This window comes from Ips typographus, linkage group LG5, assembly GCF_016097725.1.
Source record: "Ips typographus isolate SLU linkage group LG5, UJ_Ityp_2.0, whole genome shotgun sequence".
Taxonomy (NCBI): domain Eukaryota; kingdom Metazoa; phylum Arthropoda; class Insecta; order Coleoptera; family Curculionidae; genus Ips; species Ips typographus.
Genome location: NC_138426.1, coordinates 10,058,285 through 10,077,810, shown reverse-complemented (window position 1 = coordinate 10,077,810; position 19,526 = coordinate 10,058,285). Strand labels below are relative to the sequence as shown.

The window sequence follows — 19,526 nt, the reverse complement described above, 5'->3', positions numbered from 1 at the left end:
ACTGTAAAACTACTACTATAGCATTCTAATTATGTGTTTCAGTTGGAAACTACAAATATACTCGTCTAAATACTTTAAATTATTCATTTAGGTACTATAAACAGTAATTAAGAATCTCCTAAAATTGCATATGAAGCCTCAAAAATGATTTCCAAATATTTTATGGCCACTCACTAAACATCTAAGACATTTGAAAGCAAATACTTACAGTCCATATAGCTCTCTCCTAGTTGGATTAAATTGCAACCAAGAATCCTTTGAAAGCGGCTGTCCAGTCCCATCCAGCACCTCCAAAGCCAAATTGTACCCATCTTCAGCATCTTTGAAGGTATTCTTAGGAATCTCATACCGGAACACCTTTCCTGCTATCACAGATTTAAATTGCAACCTTTGCTCTATATAAGGCTTGGTATTCTGAGGAGGAGGAACTGGAACGATATCCACAGGTTGTGCAGTTTCTGGTATTATCACAGCTTCTTCAGTGACTGTAGTAGAAATATGTCTGGGAGTGGTGACTCTAGTTGTAGTCTCTTCCTCTGGAGTTGTCATTAGACGTTCAGTCGTTGATATGTTTACAACAAACTGAGTGGTTGGTTCTTTTACTGTGACTGCTTCTGTGATTGCTGGTGCTTCAGTGGTTGTGGTTGAGGTGACAGTGGTGGTTGTGATGGTATCCACAGTGGTTGGGGAACTTTCTGAGACATTCAGGGTGGTAGCTGCTGACGTAACTTGAGTTGTAGGTTCATTGTATACAATCAATGGTGGTGGTTCAGTGTCTACAATAATTTGAACTGTGGTTGGAGTTTCTGTGGTTGTAGTGGTTGTAGTTGATGATGTGATAACTAATGGAGTTTCACTCTTAACTTCCTCGTCTTCACTCTTAACTGTTGTAGTGCTTTTCTGGGTTGTAGATGAGGTCACTTTGGGTAAATCTTCAATAATGGGAACTATAGTTTCGCTTTCCACTGGATCATCATCTTCATCTTCATAAGCATCGTAATCGTAGGAATCATCATCATAGTTACGTTCTATAGGTATCAAATCCACTCTGAAAGATTTGGGTTTCGAAGTGGTGGTGGTAGAAGGTTTAGTTTCGGGGATCAACAACTCGTCATCAATTACTGGTGGTAAAATTTCGGAATCGTACTTCTCGCTCGGTTTAATTTCACCATGATGATGTCTGTGAGGATGAGTTGAAGATGGCACTGTAGTAGTTGAAGTGATCGTGGTGGTCGTAGAGGTAGTTTTAGGAACAGCTTCAGTATTTGTTGGTAGACTAACTGGTTTGTACGAAACTGGCGGATTGGGTTCTACATCACCTAAATCTTCATTTTCGTTGTATTCGCCTTCTTCGTAATCGTCGTAGTAGTCGTCTTCAGTGTAGTCACCACTACCAGCGTTACCTGCTATTAAATTATTCAGTTAACAGACATTTTTGATTTAAGTCACTTTTTAAGCAATTTCTTTAAGTAGTTAAACCATTTTTGATCCCAGACACTGTTCTTTTTTTGTATGACACGTTTTAGCTCATTTTGCAGGTCTTGACAAGCTGAATCGAATGACGTATTAATATACAGTGTGTCCCATTTGAAATGTTTGATTAAAGTCACTTTGATCGCACTAATGTTACTTTTTAAGCATTTTATTTAGGTGGTTAAAACCAATTTGGATCCTAAATATCTTCGAAACTGCTTATATTTTGTTCACCATTCATCAAAACAGTCACATGACCTTTAGGATTTCGTTTTGATGTTATAAAAAGGTCACTAAACCTTTTTTAAAAAAACTTTCATGATTGAAAATAGTCACGTAACTTTGAAAAACATCAGTTTAAATTGAAAAACACTCACGTGACACTTTTAATAATATTTTGTCATTTAAAACAGTCATGTGACCATTTGGAATGTAAACAGAGTTACTTGACTTAAAAAACATCAGCTTAAACATAAAAACTGTCACGTGACGTTAAGGATATTTTAATATTAAAAATGGTCGCGTGATTCAATCTATCAGTTTAAAACTAAAAAACGGTCATGTGACCTTCATGATTCTGTTTTGACGTTAAAAAAGGAGTCACGTGACTTTAAAAATATCAGCTTAAACGTAAAAATTGTCACGTGACGGTAAGGATGACATTTTAACCTTAAAAATAGTCATTTAACAGCTTAAAATTAAAAAATGGTTATATGACCTTCAGGATTCTGTTTTGACGTGAAAATATGGTCACGTGACTTTAAAGGTGTCAATTAAAAAAAAATAGACTAGACCCTTCAAATAACATTTCGACAATTTAAAACTGTCACGTGACATTATGAATGCCATTTTTAAGACGTGACCTTTATAATTAAATTTGATGATTGAAAATGTCACGTTACCTTAAAAACTTTAGGACTCCGTTTTGACGTCAAAACAGAGCAACTGGACATTTAAAAATAAATTTGATGATTGAAACTCGTCACGTGACCAGTTTTACCAAAAAGAGTCATCGGATTTTAAAAATATCAGCTTAAACTGAAAAACGATCACGTGACCTTTCAAATAATATTTTGGCATTTACAGTCATGTGAAGTTAAGGATTCCGTTTTGGCATTAAAAAAATAGTCACGTGACTTTGAAAAACATCAGTTTAAATTGAAAAGTGTCACGTGACACTTTTAATAATATTTTGACATTTAAAACGATCATGTGACCATTTGGAATGTAAACAGAGTTACTTGACTTAAAAAACATCAGCTTAAACATAAAAACTGTCACGTGACGTTAAGGATGATATTTTAATATTAAAAATGGTCGCGTGATTCAATGTATCAGTTTAAAACTAAAAAACGGTCATGTGACCTTCATGATTCTGTTTTTACGTTAAAAAAGGAGTCACGTGACTTTAAAAATATCAGCTTAAACGTAAAAATTGTCACGTGACGGTAAGGATGACATTTTAACCTTAAAAATAGTCCCGTGATTCAGTGTATCAGCTTATAATTAAAAAATGGTCATATGACATTCAGGATTTGGTTTTGACGTTAAAAAAGGGTCACGTGACTTTAAAGGTGTCAAAAAAATTGGATAGACCCTTCAAATAACATTATGACATTTAAAACTGTCACGTGACATTATGAATGCCATTTTTAAGACGTGACCTTTATAATTAAATTTGATGATTGAAAATGTCACGTTACCTTAAAAACACTCACGTGACCTTTAGGATTCCGTTTTGACGTCAAAACAGAGCAACTAGACATTTAAAAATAAATTTGATGATTGAAACTCGTCACGTGACCAGTTTTACCAAAAAGAGTCATCGGATTTTAAAAATATCAGCTTAAACTGAAAAACTATCACGTGACCCTTCAAATAATGTTTCGACATTTAAAACGGTCACGTGATCTGCAGGATCCGTTTTAGCATTAAAAAAAAAGTCACGTGACTTTGAAAAATATCAGTTTAAACTGAAAAACGGTTACGTAGTCTTCAGGATCGGGTTGGACGTTAAAAAGAGAGTCACGTGACCTTTAAAATTAAATTTGATGATTGAAAATAGTCACGTGACTATTTCCACCTTTAAAAAGAGTCATGTGACTTTAAAAATATTGATTTAAACTGAAAAACGGTTCAGGGACATTTGAAACTTAACTTTATTTCGACTGAGCGTGGCTCCGTTATTTAAGGAGCTACCACAAAGTGTAATTAAGGAAAGTTGTAGGAAATTTCATCCTCTACAAGATTGTATTAAGGGGTTTTTGCTCTTAAGGAGCTCCTTAAAGAGTTACAAGGCAAAAAGTGACCGGATGTATCAACTCTTCATTTACCTACCTAAATCATCCCCAGCCTGTCTTTTGCTTCTCAAAGGTGGTGTCGTATCAATCGTAAGTCTCCATCCTACCAAAGGCAGACCGAAAACTTCAGATAAAGTATCATTTGTGGTTTGGTCTTGGAGATTGGTAAGAAGCGGGTTCTTTGCTTTCCAATAATCTCCATTACACCCCACAAAAGCCTCCAAATGGCACGTATCTTTGGCAGTTTTGGAAGGTACAAACCATGAACTTTTCAAAGCGACTGAAGTGCTCGTAGCATAGTTTTTATCGTGTTGTGTATTTAATGTGAAGGCACTCTGAAATAGTCAATTTACTTGAATTGAGTCCAAAACTCATTAAAAAGTACTTACGTAAGGTAGGTTGAAAAATGTTGCAATTTTTTTCACAGCAACAATTCTCTTTTTGGGCGTGATTGATCGAAACTTTTTATCCAGATAAAGAGTTAGAATGACGTGGTTTTCTTGAAACCTACATTTTATAGTGTCATCGTTTTCTTCATCAACTACTTGAACAACCACATCAACAGACTCTGAACTGTCATCGAGAGAAGACACAGTGATATGTAACGTTCCTTCATCACCAGATAAGGGTAAACCCCAAAAGGTAGCAGTCTTTTTGTTGAAAACTAACCAATGAGGAAGCTTCTTCATATTCTCAGTTTTAACCTGCAAAAAACTTGAATACACATCCGATTTAGCACAAAATCAACACTGATTTACCTTAAATCCTTTTTCAGAACGTCCATGGAAAGCTACAAAGTGGAAGACTTTCCCCACCACAGCAAAATGATGGATCAGTTCAGCATGAGGTGGTTTAACATCAACATCTTCAGGCGTGTCAAAGGTAAATCCATCTTCGTGCACGTTATTGCCGTAGACCAAAACCCAAAGAGACACTACAAAGAGGAGCACCAGGTGCAGACTTTTCCAGTCGCAGCAAGACATTTTGTTTATTTTGACTAACACATTTCCTGGAAAAAAAAAACAAATTAGTTTTCCGGGCCTTGACCGATTCTGATTGAATATTTATGAGTCAATTTCTAGTTAAAAGCCGCAGGATTTCCGACAGTGGAAAAGATAGGAGGTTTTTGAAATATTTATTCGTTAGACGAGACATAAATTAACTAGGAAATGCGCTGCTAAATTCCTAGTTTGATATTCCAGGGATAGTAGAAAGTTTCGTTTAAAAATCACTAAATATTTCAAAAAGGGGCTTTTATCTCATTATTTCTGGATAAAATATATTACTTTACCACGTGAGGTTTGTCCAGAAACGATTTGGAGGAATTACTGAATTTTAATGGTCCAAAGTTCCAAGTTAAAATTATACATACAAAACCATGAGCACCACTTGAATAATAGAGTTGGAAGTTCACAGACCTGTTATTTAACATATTAACTATCTACTGGTAGTCCCAAATTATTGATCGAGCTGTAAAAGAGGTTAATAAACTAACCGTAGAGCTCTAAAATGTTAGAGCAGCTCTAGAAAATGACTGAGCTGGGTGAGAAGTTGTCCACTGTCTAGAACTGTAAAAGTGGTCAACATAACCGTTGTTATTGAGTTATGGACTATCTGAAATCATTCATCGAGCTGTAAATGAGGTCAGCAACAACTTAAAATTGATCGTAGACCTCTAAAAGATCTGAGCAGCTCTCTAATATTACTGAACTCAGCAAGAAGCTATTAATGGTATTTTTTGATTCATCGACCTGTAAAAGGAGGCAAAAACATTTAAAACTGATTGTAGACCTCTAAAAGATCTAAACAGCTCTCTAATATTACTGAACTGAGTAAGAAGAAGCTATTAATGGTCTTTTTTGATTCATCGAGCTGTAAAAGAAGACAAGAACATTTCAAACTGATCGTAGAATTCTAAAAGATCTGAACAGCTCTCTAATATTACTGAACTGAGTAAGAAGAAGCTATTAATGGTCTTTTTTGATTCATCGAGCTGTAAAAGAAGACAAGAACATTTCAAACTGATCGTAGAATTCTAAAAGATCTGAGCAGCTCTCTAATATTACTGAACTGAGTAAGAAGAAGCTATTAATGGTGTTTTTTGATTCATCGAGCTGTAAAGGAAGACAAGAACATTTAAAACTGATCGTAGAATTCTAAAAGATCTGAGCAGTTCTCTAATATTACTGAACTGAGTAAGAAGAAGCTATTAATGGTCTTCTTTGATACATCGAGCTGTAAAAGAAGGCAAGAACATTTAAAACAGATCGTAAACCTCTAAAAGATCTGAGCAGCTCTCTAATATTACTGAACTCAGCAAGAAGCTATTAATGGTATTTTTTGATTCATCGACCTGTAAAAGGAGGCAAAAACATTTAAAACTGATTGTAGACCTCTAAAAGATCTAAACAGCTCTCTAATATTACTGAACTGAGTAAGAAGAAGCTATTAATGGTCTTTTTTGATTCATCGAGCTGTAAAAGAAGACAAGAACATTTCAAACTGATCGTAGAATTCTAAAAGATCTGAACAGCTCTCTAATATTACTGAACTGAGTAAGAAGAAGCTATTAATGGTCTTTTTTGATTCATCGAGCTGTAAAAGAAGACAAGAACATTTCAAACTGATCGTAGAATTCTAAAAGATCTGAGCAGCTCTCTAATATTACTGAACTGAGTAAGAAGAAGCTATTAATGGTGTTTTTTGATTCATCGAGCTGTAAAAGAAGACAAGAACATTTAAAACTGATCGTAGAATTCTAAAAGATCTGAGCAGTTCTCTAATATTACTGAACTGAGTAAGAAGAAGCTATTAATGGTCTTCTTTGATACATCGAGCTGTAAAAGAAGGCAAGAACATTTAAAACAGATCGTAAACCTCTAAAAGATCTGAGCAGCTCTCTAATATTACTGAACTCAGCAAGAAGCTATTAATGGTATTTTTTGATTCATCGACCTGTAAAAGAAGGCAAAAACATTTAAAACTGATTGTAGACCTCTAAAAGATCTAAACAGCTCTCTAATATTACTGAACTGAGTAAGAAGAAGCTATTAATGGTTTTTTTGATTCATCGAGCTGTAAAAGAAGACAAGAACATTTCAAACTGATCGTAGAATTCTAAAAGATCTGAACAGCTCTCTAATATTACTGAACTGAGTAAGAAGAAGCTATTAATGGTCTTTTTTGATTCATCGAGCTGTAAAAGAAGACAAGAACATTTAAAACTGATCGTAGAATTCTAAAAGATCTGAGCAGCTCTCTAATATTACTGAACTGAGTAAGAAGAAGCTATTAATGGTGTTTTTTGATTCATCGAGCTGTAAAAGAAGACAAGAACATTTAAAACTGATCGTAGAATTCTAAAAGATCTGAGCAGTTCTCTAATATTACTGAACTGAGTAAGAAGAAGCTATTAATGGTCTTCTTTGATACATCGAGCTGTAAAAGAAGGCAAGAACATTTAAAACAGATCGTAAACCTCTAAAAGATCTGAGCAGCTCTCTAATATTACTGAACTGAGTAAGAAGAAGCTATTAATGGTCTTCTTTGATACATCGAGCTGTAAAAGAAGGCAAGAACATTTAAAACAGATCGTAAACCTCTAAAAGATCTGAGCAGCTCTCTAATATTACTGAACTGAGTAAGAAGAAGCTATTAATGGTCTTTTTTGATTCATCGAGCTGTAAAAGAAGACAAGAACATTTAAAACTGATCGTAGAATTCTAAAAGATCTGAGCAGCTCTCTAATATTACTGAACTGAGTAAGAAGAAGCTATTAATGGTGTTTTTTGATTCATCGAGCTGTAAAAGAAGACAAGAACATTTAAAACTGATCGTAGAATTCTAAAAGATCTGAGCAGTTCTCTAATATTACTGAACTGAGTAAGAAGAAGCTATTAATGGTCTTCTTTGATACATCGAGCTGTAAAAGAAGGCAAGAACATTTAAAACAGATCGTAAACCTCTAAAAGATCTGAGCAGCTCTCTAATATTACTGAACTGAGTAAGAAGAAGCTATTAATGGTCTTCTTTGATACATCGAGCTGTAAAAGAAGGCAAGAACATTTAAAACAGATCGTAAACCTCTAAAAGATCTGAGCAGCTCTCTAATATTACTGAACTGAGTAAGAAGAAGCTATTAATGGTCTTCTTTGATACATCGAGCTGTAAAAGAAGGCAAGAACATTTAAAACAGATCGTAAACCTCTAAAAGATCTGAGCAGTTCTCTAATATTACTGAACTGAGTAAGAAGAAGCTATTAATGGTCTTCTTTGATACATCGAGCTGTAAAATAAGGCAAAAACATTTAAAACAGATCGTAAACCTCTAAAAGATCTGAACAGCTCTCTAATATTACTGAACTGAGTAACAAGAAGCTATTAATGGTCTTTTTTGATTCTTCGAGCTGTAAAAGAAGACAAGAACATTTAAAACTGATCGTAGAATTCTAAAAGATCTGAGCAGCTCTCTAATATTACTGAACTCAGCAAGAAGCTATTAATGGTATTTTTTGATTCATTGAGCTGTAAAAGAACACTCATCGTAGGCCTCTAAATTATTAGAGCAGCTCTGTTAAGATCAGTGTCTCAATTGATTCATTAAGCTGTAAAAGGGATCAAACAACTGTCTAAACTCCAAAAAAGTCACTTTAATGTCCAATTGAGGTATAAAAAGTCTGTAAAATGCACATGCTGCTTAAAAGTGTCTCAATCAACTAAATGTCAGGAACCTGTTAATCATTCATAGAGCTGTAAAAGAGCTTGGCGAACTGTGTGCATCTAATCATTGACCTCTAAAATTACAGAGTTGCTCTCGAAAATCTAAAATTAAGAGACTGTCAACTTTCTCAAACGATCCATAGAGCTCTGAAAGGTCACATCAACTATCCAAAATTGACTTGTAAAGTGCACCTCAAATCAACTAATTGGATTTGCTGAGAATAACTAATTCAACTTAAGCTGTAAAAGGTCTCATCAACTGTGTTATGTTCTATGGAGCTGTAAATTGGCTCCTCAAGTGTGTTAAAATAATCAATCATCATAAAGCATTAAACAAGCTGCTGTTAACACATTTTTTTTTTTAATCGAGCTCCAAAAGATTGTACAACAGATCAGTGTTGGCAACACTGAAAAAAGTGACTAAAAAATGTAAAAACTTTATTATAATCACGGTTTTTCCATATTTTTTGTCATTGTCGACCTGGACTCTAAACTGGATGCACTTTCTGAATTACCAGCGTGTCGTAGATAGGAAATAAAGTTATTCCAACTCTCCTCCATCTTCTCCCCCATACAAATAAACTGTTTGCTGGTATTAATCCTGAGGGCGTAAAAGGACTGACCCATTTTCTCAGCAAACTGCATTGAACTATACTTCATGTAATCGTTCACAAACTTTTCGAGTTCTTGCACTTCTGATTGTTTGAATGTTTTATTTTTTGTGTTGTCTACGTGATTTGCTGAAATAAAGTCCTTGATCAGATACTCTGAAGGAATTTTGGAATTGACGGAAAAGTCCCCTGAGGCTGACAAGTTTACTTCCAAATGTTGTTTCCCTTGCTCTGTGGATGGTTGGAGGTTGATTGGACCTGAAGGTGAAGCTCTGATGTTTTTGATGTGACCTCCATTGTTGATTAGTAAGGTTCTGACAGGGCTTTTCAAGTTTCTCGAGTCGTAACTTCTTAGTTGATTGTAAGTGCTGACAGCCAAATCGTAACTGTTTGTAAAATACGCCACACTGGATAGCGCCCCATCCAAGTTGTTTCTGGTTACAAGTTGGTGGGTTCTCAGATCAAAAATGCACAGGAACCCATCTGTGCCCACTGAGGTTATGGTGTTTTCTTGGAAAGCCAGGTCAGTTATTCTGGATGTATGTTCTTTGCAGCATAGTTCCAAGTCTGTGGTTTCGGAATTCCAGACTGCGAATGATCCATCTTTGCTAGCACCTGCTAGCAGTTTGGAGTAGTTGCTAAACAAGGTTGTAGACAAAGAGTAGCAGTTCGGAACCATAAAACTGGCTGCTGGCCTTCCTTTGTTATCGTACAAGAATATGTTCCCATCAAAGCATCCAGCCAGAAGATTTTGATCATCAAGGGAGATATCCAAGTTTTGAATCCCACTAGGCAACTTCTTATACCTGGCAAAGTGTCAACACTATAACCTCCCACAAATAGCCTAAACCAAACTCACCTAATCAGATCTTTGGTCTCCAAATTGTAAATATTCACCTCCCCATTCTCCAACCCTAAACCCAAAAGTCCAGGATGAGATTTGGAGTAAACGCCAGCAAACACGTTACTAAATGGCAAACATTTGATAGTGGACACTCTAGTGCTGCCACTAGGGGCAGAAATCAACAAAGGTTCTCCTTTACTTTTTACCACAAGAAGGTTGTTTCCTTCGCAGCACCAGGAAATGCACTTCACTGACATGCATTCTGCTGGTAGCTCGTAAGAGCCAGTGAAGTAGATGTTGGGCCATTCGTAGAACTTTACGTCACGGGCACATACAGCTAATGACATCATTTTATTATTTATGTTTTAATTCTGAGGTTGAAATTTGAGAAGTCATGCTGAAGTTTGCTGGTCTCGCTTTGTTATACCTTACAACAAGGAATGAGAATGATTAGTAGTAAAAGTAAATGAGGAAGATTAGTAGTTGCAATGGTTGGTAATCAGCAGAATGGTTGTTTATTGTTATTAATTTATTTTGCTACAAATTATGGTAATTGTAGTCGTCTATGGTTGTTTTTAAAATGAGCTGTGTTGTCAGATTTTAGTGTATTTTTTACGTGACATTTAGTGGTTTGTTTAGTAATTTTTTTAAGAGGAAAATCTATAGAAAATACACAGGTTTGTGTCAATAATGTCTTGAACATTACTTGTCATCTTCAGAAGTCATAAGGTCTGGTCGTAGAGAGAATCTCCTACTAGTAATCAGAGAAATAGAAACATCACAGTTTGGATGCTCTTAAAAAGGATCACACTTAACACCCTATGGTGGCCATGTTTGAACAAGGAAAATTCTGAAGAAATTCTGGAACACACCCTTGACCACCCTGTACACATACTAAACAAAAATCAACCCTCTAACTTAAAAACTCGATATTTGGGAACGTTTTGAAAATTGTGTTGCTTAGTCATTTTTAATAACTCCTTGTTCAGCTAAATGTAAATCGTTTCCAGAAGATTTCTTATATTTTTAAATCCACCTAGTGTTTCTGCTATCCTCTGTATAAGGGATTTTGACAGATTTCAGAGATTTTTAAGTATTTTTCCAGAGTTACAACAAGTTCAAGACTTCTTCATAGTTTTTAGTGAATTTCAGACAAATTTTCCAGAAATTTCAATATCTTCTTGTTCAGTTAAATGTAAATCATTTCCAGAAGATTTCTTATGTTTTTAAGTCCACTTAGTCTTCCTGTTGCCCTCTGTATAAGGAATTTTGACATATTTTAGCATTTTTTAAGTATCTTTTCAGAATTTTAAAGGTTCAAGTCTTCTTGACAGCTTTTTTAGTGAATTTCTGACAAATTTTACAGAAATTTCAATATCTTCTTGTTCAGTTAAATATAAATTATTTCCAGAAGTTTTCTTATATTTTTAAGTCCACTTAGTCTTCCTGTTATCCTCTGTATAAGGAATTTTGACATATTTTAGCATTTTTTAAGTATCCTTTCAGAATTTCAAAGGTTCAAGTCTTCTTGACAGCTTTTTTAGTGAATTTCAGACAAATTTTCCAGAAATTTCAATATCTTCTTGTTCAGTTAAATATAAATTATTTCCAGAAGTTTTCTTATATTTTTAAGTCCACTTACTATTCCTGTTGTCCTCTGTATAAGGAATTTTGACATATTTTAGCATTTTTTAAGTATCTTTTCGGAATTTCAAAAGTTCAAGTCTTCTTGATAGCTTTTTTAGTGAATTTCTGACAAATTTTCCAGAAATTTCAATATCTTCTTGTTCAGTTAAATATAAATCATTTCCAGAAGATTTCTTATGTTTTTAAGTCCACTTAGTCTTCCTGTTGCCCTCTGTATAAGGCATTTTGACATATTTTAGCATTTTTTAAGTATCTTTTCGGAATTTTAAAGGTTCAAGTCTTCTTGACATCTTTTTTAGTGAATTTCTGACAACTTTTCCAGACATTTTAAGATCTTCTTGTTCAGTTACATATAAATCATTTCCAGAAGATTTCTTATGTTTTTAAGTCCACTTAGTCTTCCTGTTGTCCTCTGTATGAGGAATTTTGACATATTTTATCATTTTTTAAGTATCTTTTCAGAATTTCAAAAGTTCAAGTCTTCTTGATAGCTTTTTTAGTGAATTTCAGACAAATTTTTCCAGAAATTTCAATATCTTCTTGTTCAGTTAAATATAAATTATTTCCAGAATTTTTCTTATGTTTTTAAGTCCACTTAGTCTTCCTGTTGTCCTCTGTATGAGGAGTTTTGACATATTTTAGCATTTTTTAAGTATCTTTTCAGAATTTCAAAGGTCCAAGTCTTCTTGATAGCTTTTTTAGTGAATTTCTGACAACTTTTCTAAAAATTTCAATATCTTTTTGTTCAGTTAAATATAAATCATTTCCAGAAGATTTCTTATGGTACTTTCAAGTCCACCTAGTGTTTCTGCCATCCTCTGTATAAGGAATTTTCAGTGTTTTCAAGTAACTGTAATGATCTTTCTAAAGATCCAAAGTTCTAGTGTCTTTTTGAGAGTTTTTTAGTGAATTTGTGACGATTTTTCCAAAGACTTCAATAACTGCTTTGGCAAATATCACTTTATTTAGGTTAGGTTAGGTTCCCTTGTTTAGGGTTTTTAGGAGATTTTGGCATATTTTGGAACCTTCCACACATGACTGACATCTTTAGTGGATTTCTGAACTATTTTAGAACATGGAAAATACACTTCAGAGAGATTTGCAAGTTGTAAACCTACAAATTTGATATTTCCAAGATTGTTTGTTTTTTACATACTTTTAGGAAATTTCGATTTATTTTACTTGGTTCTAGTTGCATTAAATCAGTGGATTTCAGATGTTTTGGTATATTCTATAGTGTGAAAACAAACATTGAATGCTCTACTATAAATTAATGGATTCGAGGAAAACAATGGCACAAATTGCATTTTATCCACGATAAAGTAGGTAATAAGTAATTTTTAAAATCTTCTTAACATCCTCTTAAATGAAATTTCATAACAACGACTAATATCAACAAGTTTCTGAATGAATTAACAACAGAGTATTTTCTCAATCAAGTAAAGTTCATAGTTTGATATGGTTAAATTAACCTTCAGACTGATTTGTTTCACTTGCTAAAATAAACAAAACGCATTTTCTAAACTGTTTGTCCGAGAATTCCGGCATTTGTTTATACAATTATGTAGCAGATCTTAAACAGACCACAGTGATCAATCAACAAAAAAGAAATGTGCAAAACTATTTTTAATTTTTATTGTAGGCACTAAATCTCTTTCTAAGAAATTCTGCAGCTCTAGAATATTACTGCAGCAAAAGCAATTACAGAAGCTTTTAAACCTGCACAAGCTGGAGGCAAACGTTAAAATCCAGTTTGCAATTTTTCCACAAAATTTACTTTGCTAAAAGTTAGGAAATAATTGTTAAACTTACTTTAGTGTAATTACTTCAAAGTATTTACACTGTCTGGTAGATATTCTAACTAAAACAATTTTAACTCAGAAAATAAACGTTTTTAAAGTAAAATTCCTGGAAATCTCATGTCAGAGTAAATTACTTAATCAATAGTGAATTTAATATGTTTTTCATTACATACGTAATATTGACTTAATACTGATAAGATGACTAGTTAAGTAAACTGAATTTGGTGGTACAACGTTATAAATAAAACTTAATAAATTTGAAATCATTTTTGTGTAAATTACTTTCTTATCTTAGGTAAATAGTGAGGTTAGTGTCTTAATTTATTTTAAAAGCTGTAGAAATGTTTGCAAAACTGTACAGACAACACGTTTATCTAAAATGAATTGTTTTTATATTTATTACTAGTAAGTAGTATTTTTTGGCATTAAAATAATTTTTAGAAGGTTTTTTAAGTTCTCCAAGAATTCTTCTTCTTATTATTTTTAATTGTCGTTTTATTTTACTTTTTTATGATTCTCTGGACTGGTAAATTTTTTATATTTTGCTGCTTTTTTCACAGTGTTTTGTTAAATTTCAACACCCTGTAGATTAGAAAAATAGCTTATTATCCATTAAATATTGTGTAATATTTGATATTTTGGGTACATTCAATTTGTCTCTTACTTCCCTGTCATTGCTTGAAAATTCTAGTTTTTTTTAAAATTTATTCTAAAAATTAATGTTTTTTCAGCCTATTTATTGGTAAAAATTTTCTTGTCTTCTTTATTTAATTATTTTTTTTCTAAAAATAATGCAATTAAGTGAAAACACACAACTTTTAGTTTCTATTTTTTTTATCTTTGTTTTTTCTCTTTAATTACTTTTTTTCTGTTTTTTTTTTTCTCAAAATGACGAAATATTTTCTAAATACATTTTTCTCGCATTTACCCACCTTAATTTTCCCTTTTTCCAACTTTTCTGTATTTCTACTTAAACTTAAAAAATTATATTTTGAGGTTTAGCACGTCATTTTTGTTTGCTGTTCTTTGTTGTCTTATTTCAATTACTCATCTACTCAATCTTTCCGTTTTTCTTTTTTCTTGTTTCATTAAAAAAGAGCAATTTCTGTTTCATAGAAGCGTCAAAATTTGACAACGCCGCAATTATACTTTTTTCTTCAATTTTTTTTATTTTTTCTGTTTATATCATTTTTCTGTCCTACGTAATTTTAATTAACCAAGTGTCAAAGTAAATGGTGTCCTAAAATTATTAAGAAAACTTTTATAAAGGCAAAATGGTGCAATAAGACCTTACTATTTATTGCAACATTGCCAGAGTGTCAATTTTTCTACAAACTACCGAAAAAGTGACTTCGGATAGTTTTATAATTTTCTTTTAAAGCCCAAATTGGAATTTAAATGTTCACGTGATCGTTTTTACGTTTACACTGATGCTCTGAAAACCACGTGACTATTTTATACGGTCAAAATGGAATTTTAAAGGTCACGTTACTGTTTTTAAAATCACATTTGAATTTGTTATGGAAAAATTGGTATTCTAAAAATCACGTGACCATTTTTAAGCTTACAAGTCACAATGTAATCGTGACTTTTTTTAAATGTTACAATGGTATTTTGAAGGTCACGTGATCATTTTTAGTGGTCAAAGCAAACTGTAAAAAATTGCATTTCTTTGACATTTGGCATAATTTAAAAAATACTAACAAATGAACAGTAATTGGACTCGTTTCGTTATTTAAAACAGTTTTGGGAGAATTTCACCCTTAAATGACCTTTTAGGGCAAAAGTACCCCAAAGCAGTCTTGTAGAGAATGAAATTCCCTACAACTCTCCCTTATTACATTTTTTTGATATTTTTCAAATAACCAGTTATGGACTCATTTATGGACTTATTTAATTACACTTTTTTGACCATTTTTAAGCTTACAAGTCACAATGTAATCGTGACTTTTTTTCATGTTAAAATGGTATTTTCGAGGTCACGTGATCATTTTTTAAGATCAAAATGGTATCTTAAAAGTTACGTGACTTTTTAAATATCCGAGTTTTTAGTTGTCAAAGCAAACTGTCAAAAAAATGTCAAAAATTGCATTTCTTTGACATTTGGCATAATTTAAAAAAAACCAACCAGTAATTTCGAACATTTTGACTTGAAAAAATGCTCACGTAAATAGTGCAACGTTGCCAAAATGTAACTTTTGCAGAAAATTAGGAAAATTTATTTAAAACTTTTGATTACTCCAGTTCAAATGGATTTTCCTAGTGCTTTTGGATGGTGGAACGGTTTTTACGTTCTTACAAGGAAACTGGATGGTAAAATACTAATTTTGCGAAAAGAGGAAGGTTTGATGAGGCAGAATTCTGAAGTGCATCGTTGCCAAATTCTAAAAAAATTTGATACTTAACAAAGCATTTTAATTAATTTTAAGTTCCTTCATGCTTAAGCTATAAATTGCCCTGATAATCAGTAATAAACAAAAAAATAATGAGGCCAAATTATGAATTTATTATTAGACCATCAACGTATTAAATAGTTATTAAAATTCGATTTTAGATTAAAACCATTGGTGGTCCTTTAATACGTTTAGAAGCCGCCAACATGACTTTATAATAGTAAATCAACAAACATTCTGATTAATAATTATTTTCATTTAAAAATCATTATGAAACCATACAATATGGTCGTTTAATAAATGATTTTTTTTGATACGTTGTTTATTTATAATTTTGCGTTACTTTAGGTAATAAATTTGTAATGAACAGAGAAATGCTAATTTTCCGGAAACGGTCCCTAAAAGCACTCGAATTACCGGGGCTAAAGGATCTCGTAATGGCATCTAATTCTTCTCTTTCAGGTTATTAGGGGAAACTCCCCTAAAATTTCGTCTTTTATGCTTTAAATTCAATTTGAGACGCTTAGAAAAACTTACCCTAAGATGGACTATTCGGAGTGTCGTTACGGTTTTGAAGAAAACCTGAAAAGTGAGAAAAAAATTAGGGCGATTCCATTTATTTCTCCCTACGGAAATCATTTTAAAACACCCCCCAATGGAGCTTTAAAAGCTCCATTTTTGTACAATTAAGTTAAAAGGCGTTGTCGCCAAAAATTGTTTGATTGGAAAATAAACCAGGTTGACTGATTTGACTGTGACTTGTCATGGGTAAAATGTCACAGTCAAATCACCACTTGCAATCCATAAAACTATTAATAACACACCTCACAGGAAATCTCATAAAATCAGCAAGATTAAACGGTCAAAACTACTTTTATTTTAGCCAGCAACTAGGAATGTGACTTTCCTCGTGTACATACATAAAACAAAACTAAATATTCGTGGTAATAAAGAAGCGAAAATAGAGCTTGTAACGTGAACTAAAAGCGATTCGATATGCCATTCTAAACTGCCTCCTTAAAAAGTTGTATTACTTTTCAGTAAGGCTTTACGAGGGCTTTGTAACAGCTTTGTATTAAGCTTTTTCTAGGATTCGTTTAAAACGAATTGAAGGGAGCTGTAATTCGGTAAAATGCTACTTTAGTTTCACTTATCGATGAAATTGGAGAAAGTTTCAACTTTATTAGGCTACAAAGTTGATTTTAACTTCCCGTCATGTTTTTAGTGAAAACCTAGCTGAATTATCTCAAATTGTTACTAGTTTTACCAATTCGGCATCATCAGACTTTTAAAACGAATCATGTGATTACAAATTATATCTGTCATAAATAAATAACGGTCATCCCCTTTAAATAAATCACCCTGTATCTGTAGTGGAGTGTCACTGTGTACTCTGAATGTGCGCAAACCACTCACAATAAAACATACAGGGTGTCTCATTTGCAAATTTCGTGCTTTTTTGGTCGTGAGTAGGCGCAATCCACTGATCTAAAAATATACAGGATGTCCCACTTAAATTTCCTGACTTTGCATGCAAATTTTTCAGGAAGTTAAAACCAATTTTGACCTCAAATATCTCAGTACTGGGACTTTACTTCACTTTTTAGGTCACTGTGTAGCACTGAGTGTGATCAATTCACTGATATAAAAATATACAGGGTGTTTTATTTAAATTTCCTGATACTTTGCACCCAGTGATGTCACTCAATTCCTTCACTGAGCTAATGAAAACCGTTTCTATAGCACTTTTTGGGTCACTGTGTAGCACAATTATCAAAATCCGGCCATAGAGCTGTCAAATGATTTCAATATACTTTTTATAGGGTTTGTAGGGTTTTAAAGTTTTTTTTATACTTTCATGATCTTGCGGCACGAATGTCGACATTTGCTAATGCAATGACAGTTCAAGTAATCTGTCAAACTAACGTACAATCCTAAAGTATTTAAGGTCGAAATTGGCACGAAATTTACTAACACTTTAATGCGGTTTGCCGTTACAATTCAAACTAATTGGAAACGATTTTGGACCTTATTTACCTTAAATTGTTAATTTCCTTCTAATTCATAAACTAAAGGTAAGCGGTATATAGGATGGTTCTCAAAATTCAATGCATTAATTTTTGGATCTAGTTTTGCTTCCAGAAATATACATTTCCAAGATACAGAGTGTATAAAAAAATGTAAAGCAAAAAATTTGAAACAAATATTGGTCAGCAAACTAATGCATTCAGTTTTGTTAATAACTCTGTATATGTAGTGCAGAAAATTGATTTTTTACACATTTTTTTGACTTAAAAACTTAAAAAATCCTTGAATGTAAGGTCGAAATTGGCACAAAATTTACTAACACTTTAATGCGGTTTGCCGTTACAATTCAAACTAATTGGAAACGATTTTGGACCTTATTTACCTTAAATTGTTAATTTCCTTCTAATTCATAGACTAAAGGTAAGCGGTATACAGGATGGTTCTCAAAATTCAATGCATTAATTTTTGGATCTAGTTTTGCTTCCAAAAATATACATTTCCAAAATACAGAGTGTTTAAAATAATGTAAAGCAATAAATTTGAAACAAACATTGGTCAGCAAACTAATACATTCAGTTTTGTTAATACCTTTGTATATGTAGTGCAGAAAATTGATTGTTTTACACATTTTCTTGACTTAAAAACTTAAAAAATCCTTGAATGTAAGGTCGAAATTGGCACAAAATTTACTAACACTTTAATGCGGTTTGCCGTTACAATTCAAACTAATTGGAAACGATTTTGGACCTTATTTACCTTAAATTGTTAATTTCCTTCAAATTCATTAACTAAAGGTAAGCGGTATACAGGATGGTTCTCAAATATCAATGCATTAATTTTTGGATCCAGTTTTGCTTCCAGGAATATTTCCAAGATACAGAGTGTTTAAAAAAATGTAAAGCAATAAATTTGAAACAAACATTGGTCAGCAAACTAATACATTCAGTTTTGTTAATAACTCTGTATATGTAGTGCAGAAAATTGATTTTTTTACACATTTTCTTGACTTAAAAACTTAAAAAATCCTTGAATGTAAGGTCGAAATTGGCACAAAATTTACTAACACTTTAATGCGGTTTGCCGTTACAATTCAAACTAATTGGAAACGATTTTGGACCTTATTTACCTTAAATTGTTAATTTCCTTCTAATTCATAAAGGTAAGCGGTATACAGGATGGTTCTCAAAATTCAATGCGTTAATTTTTGGATCTAGTTTTGCGTCCAGAAATATACATTTCCAAAATACAGAGTGTTTAAAAAAATGTAAAGCAACAAATTTGAAACAAATATTGGTCAGCAAACTAATGCATTCAGTTTTGTTAATAACTCTGTATATGTAGTGCAGAAAATTGATTTTTTCTGCACTACATATGACACATTTTCTTGACTTAAAAACTTAAAAAATCCTTGAATGTAATGTCGAAAATTGCACGAAATTTACTAGCATTCTAAAGGGGTTTGCCGTTATAATTATTCTAACTATGTCTAAACGATTTTGGTCCTTATTGCCGTTTTTAGACGAAGAAATCTGGAAATCAATCCTTTAGAGACAAAGATGGTTTGGTCAGTGTGCCAAAACGAATGTGACGTCATTTGAGAGTTGGTCACCAGATTTGACTTTGCTGATAAAGTCACCAGATTTGCTTCGTTTCTGTCTATAGAGCGTGCGTTCTCTCTTCTCATCATAGGATTTTGACTAAATGAGTCT

At 32.8% G+C, this 19,526-nt stretch overlaps 2 protein-coding genes across 6 annotated transcripts in view; both read right to left on the bottom strand.

Annotated features, from left to right (window-relative positions):
• Positions 1-19,526, bottom strand: part of Dg (Dystroglycan) — a 57,677-nt gene that overhangs the window by 6,462 nt on the left and 31,689 nt on the right. For 3 of the 5 annotated variants that reach the window (XM_081980513.1, XM_081980508.1, XM_081980509.1), the window contains exons 2-6: positions 16,327-16,371; positions 4,532-4,782; positions 4,163-4,477; positions 3,811-4,108; positions 209-1,406 (exon numbers count right to left, since the gene is read on the bottom strand). In XM_081980513.1, the coding sequence (XP_081836639.1) occupies positions 209-1,406; positions 3,811-4,108; positions 4,163-4,477; positions 4,532-4,756 (2,036 nt within the window). In that variant the 5' untranslated portion in view covers positions 4,757-4,782; positions 16,327-16,371. The remainder of the gene's footprint in view (positions 1-208; positions 1,407-3,810; positions 4,109-4,162; positions 4,478-4,531; positions 4,783-16,326; positions 16,372-19,526) is intronic. The other 2 variants (XM_081980512.1, XM_081980511.1) reach the window with 2 other exon arrangements.
• On the bottom strand, positions 8,918-10,357 carry LOC145729230 (uncharacterized). Its single transcript, XM_081979908.1, has 2 exons — positions 9,963-10,357; positions 8,918-9,909 (listed from the first exon to the last, which is right to left on the bottom strand). Exons 1-2 carry the CDS (start codon positions 10,295-10,297, stop codon positions 8,940-8,942), a joined length of 1,305 nt encoding a protein of 434 aa, XP_081836034.1. The 5' UTR covers positions 10,298-10,357; the 3' UTR covers positions 8,918-8,939.

Bases quoted from the DNA above. Each gene is read 5' to 3' on its own strand.
- LOC145729230 (XM_081979908.1), bottom strand. From the start codon at position 10,297: ATGATGTCATTAGCTGTATGTGCCCGTGACGTAAAGTTCTACGAATGG. The intron at 9,910-9,962 runs GTGAGTTTGGTT...ACACTTTGCCAG, and splicing joins GAGACCAAAGATCTGATTAG to GTATAAGAAGTTGCCTAGTG.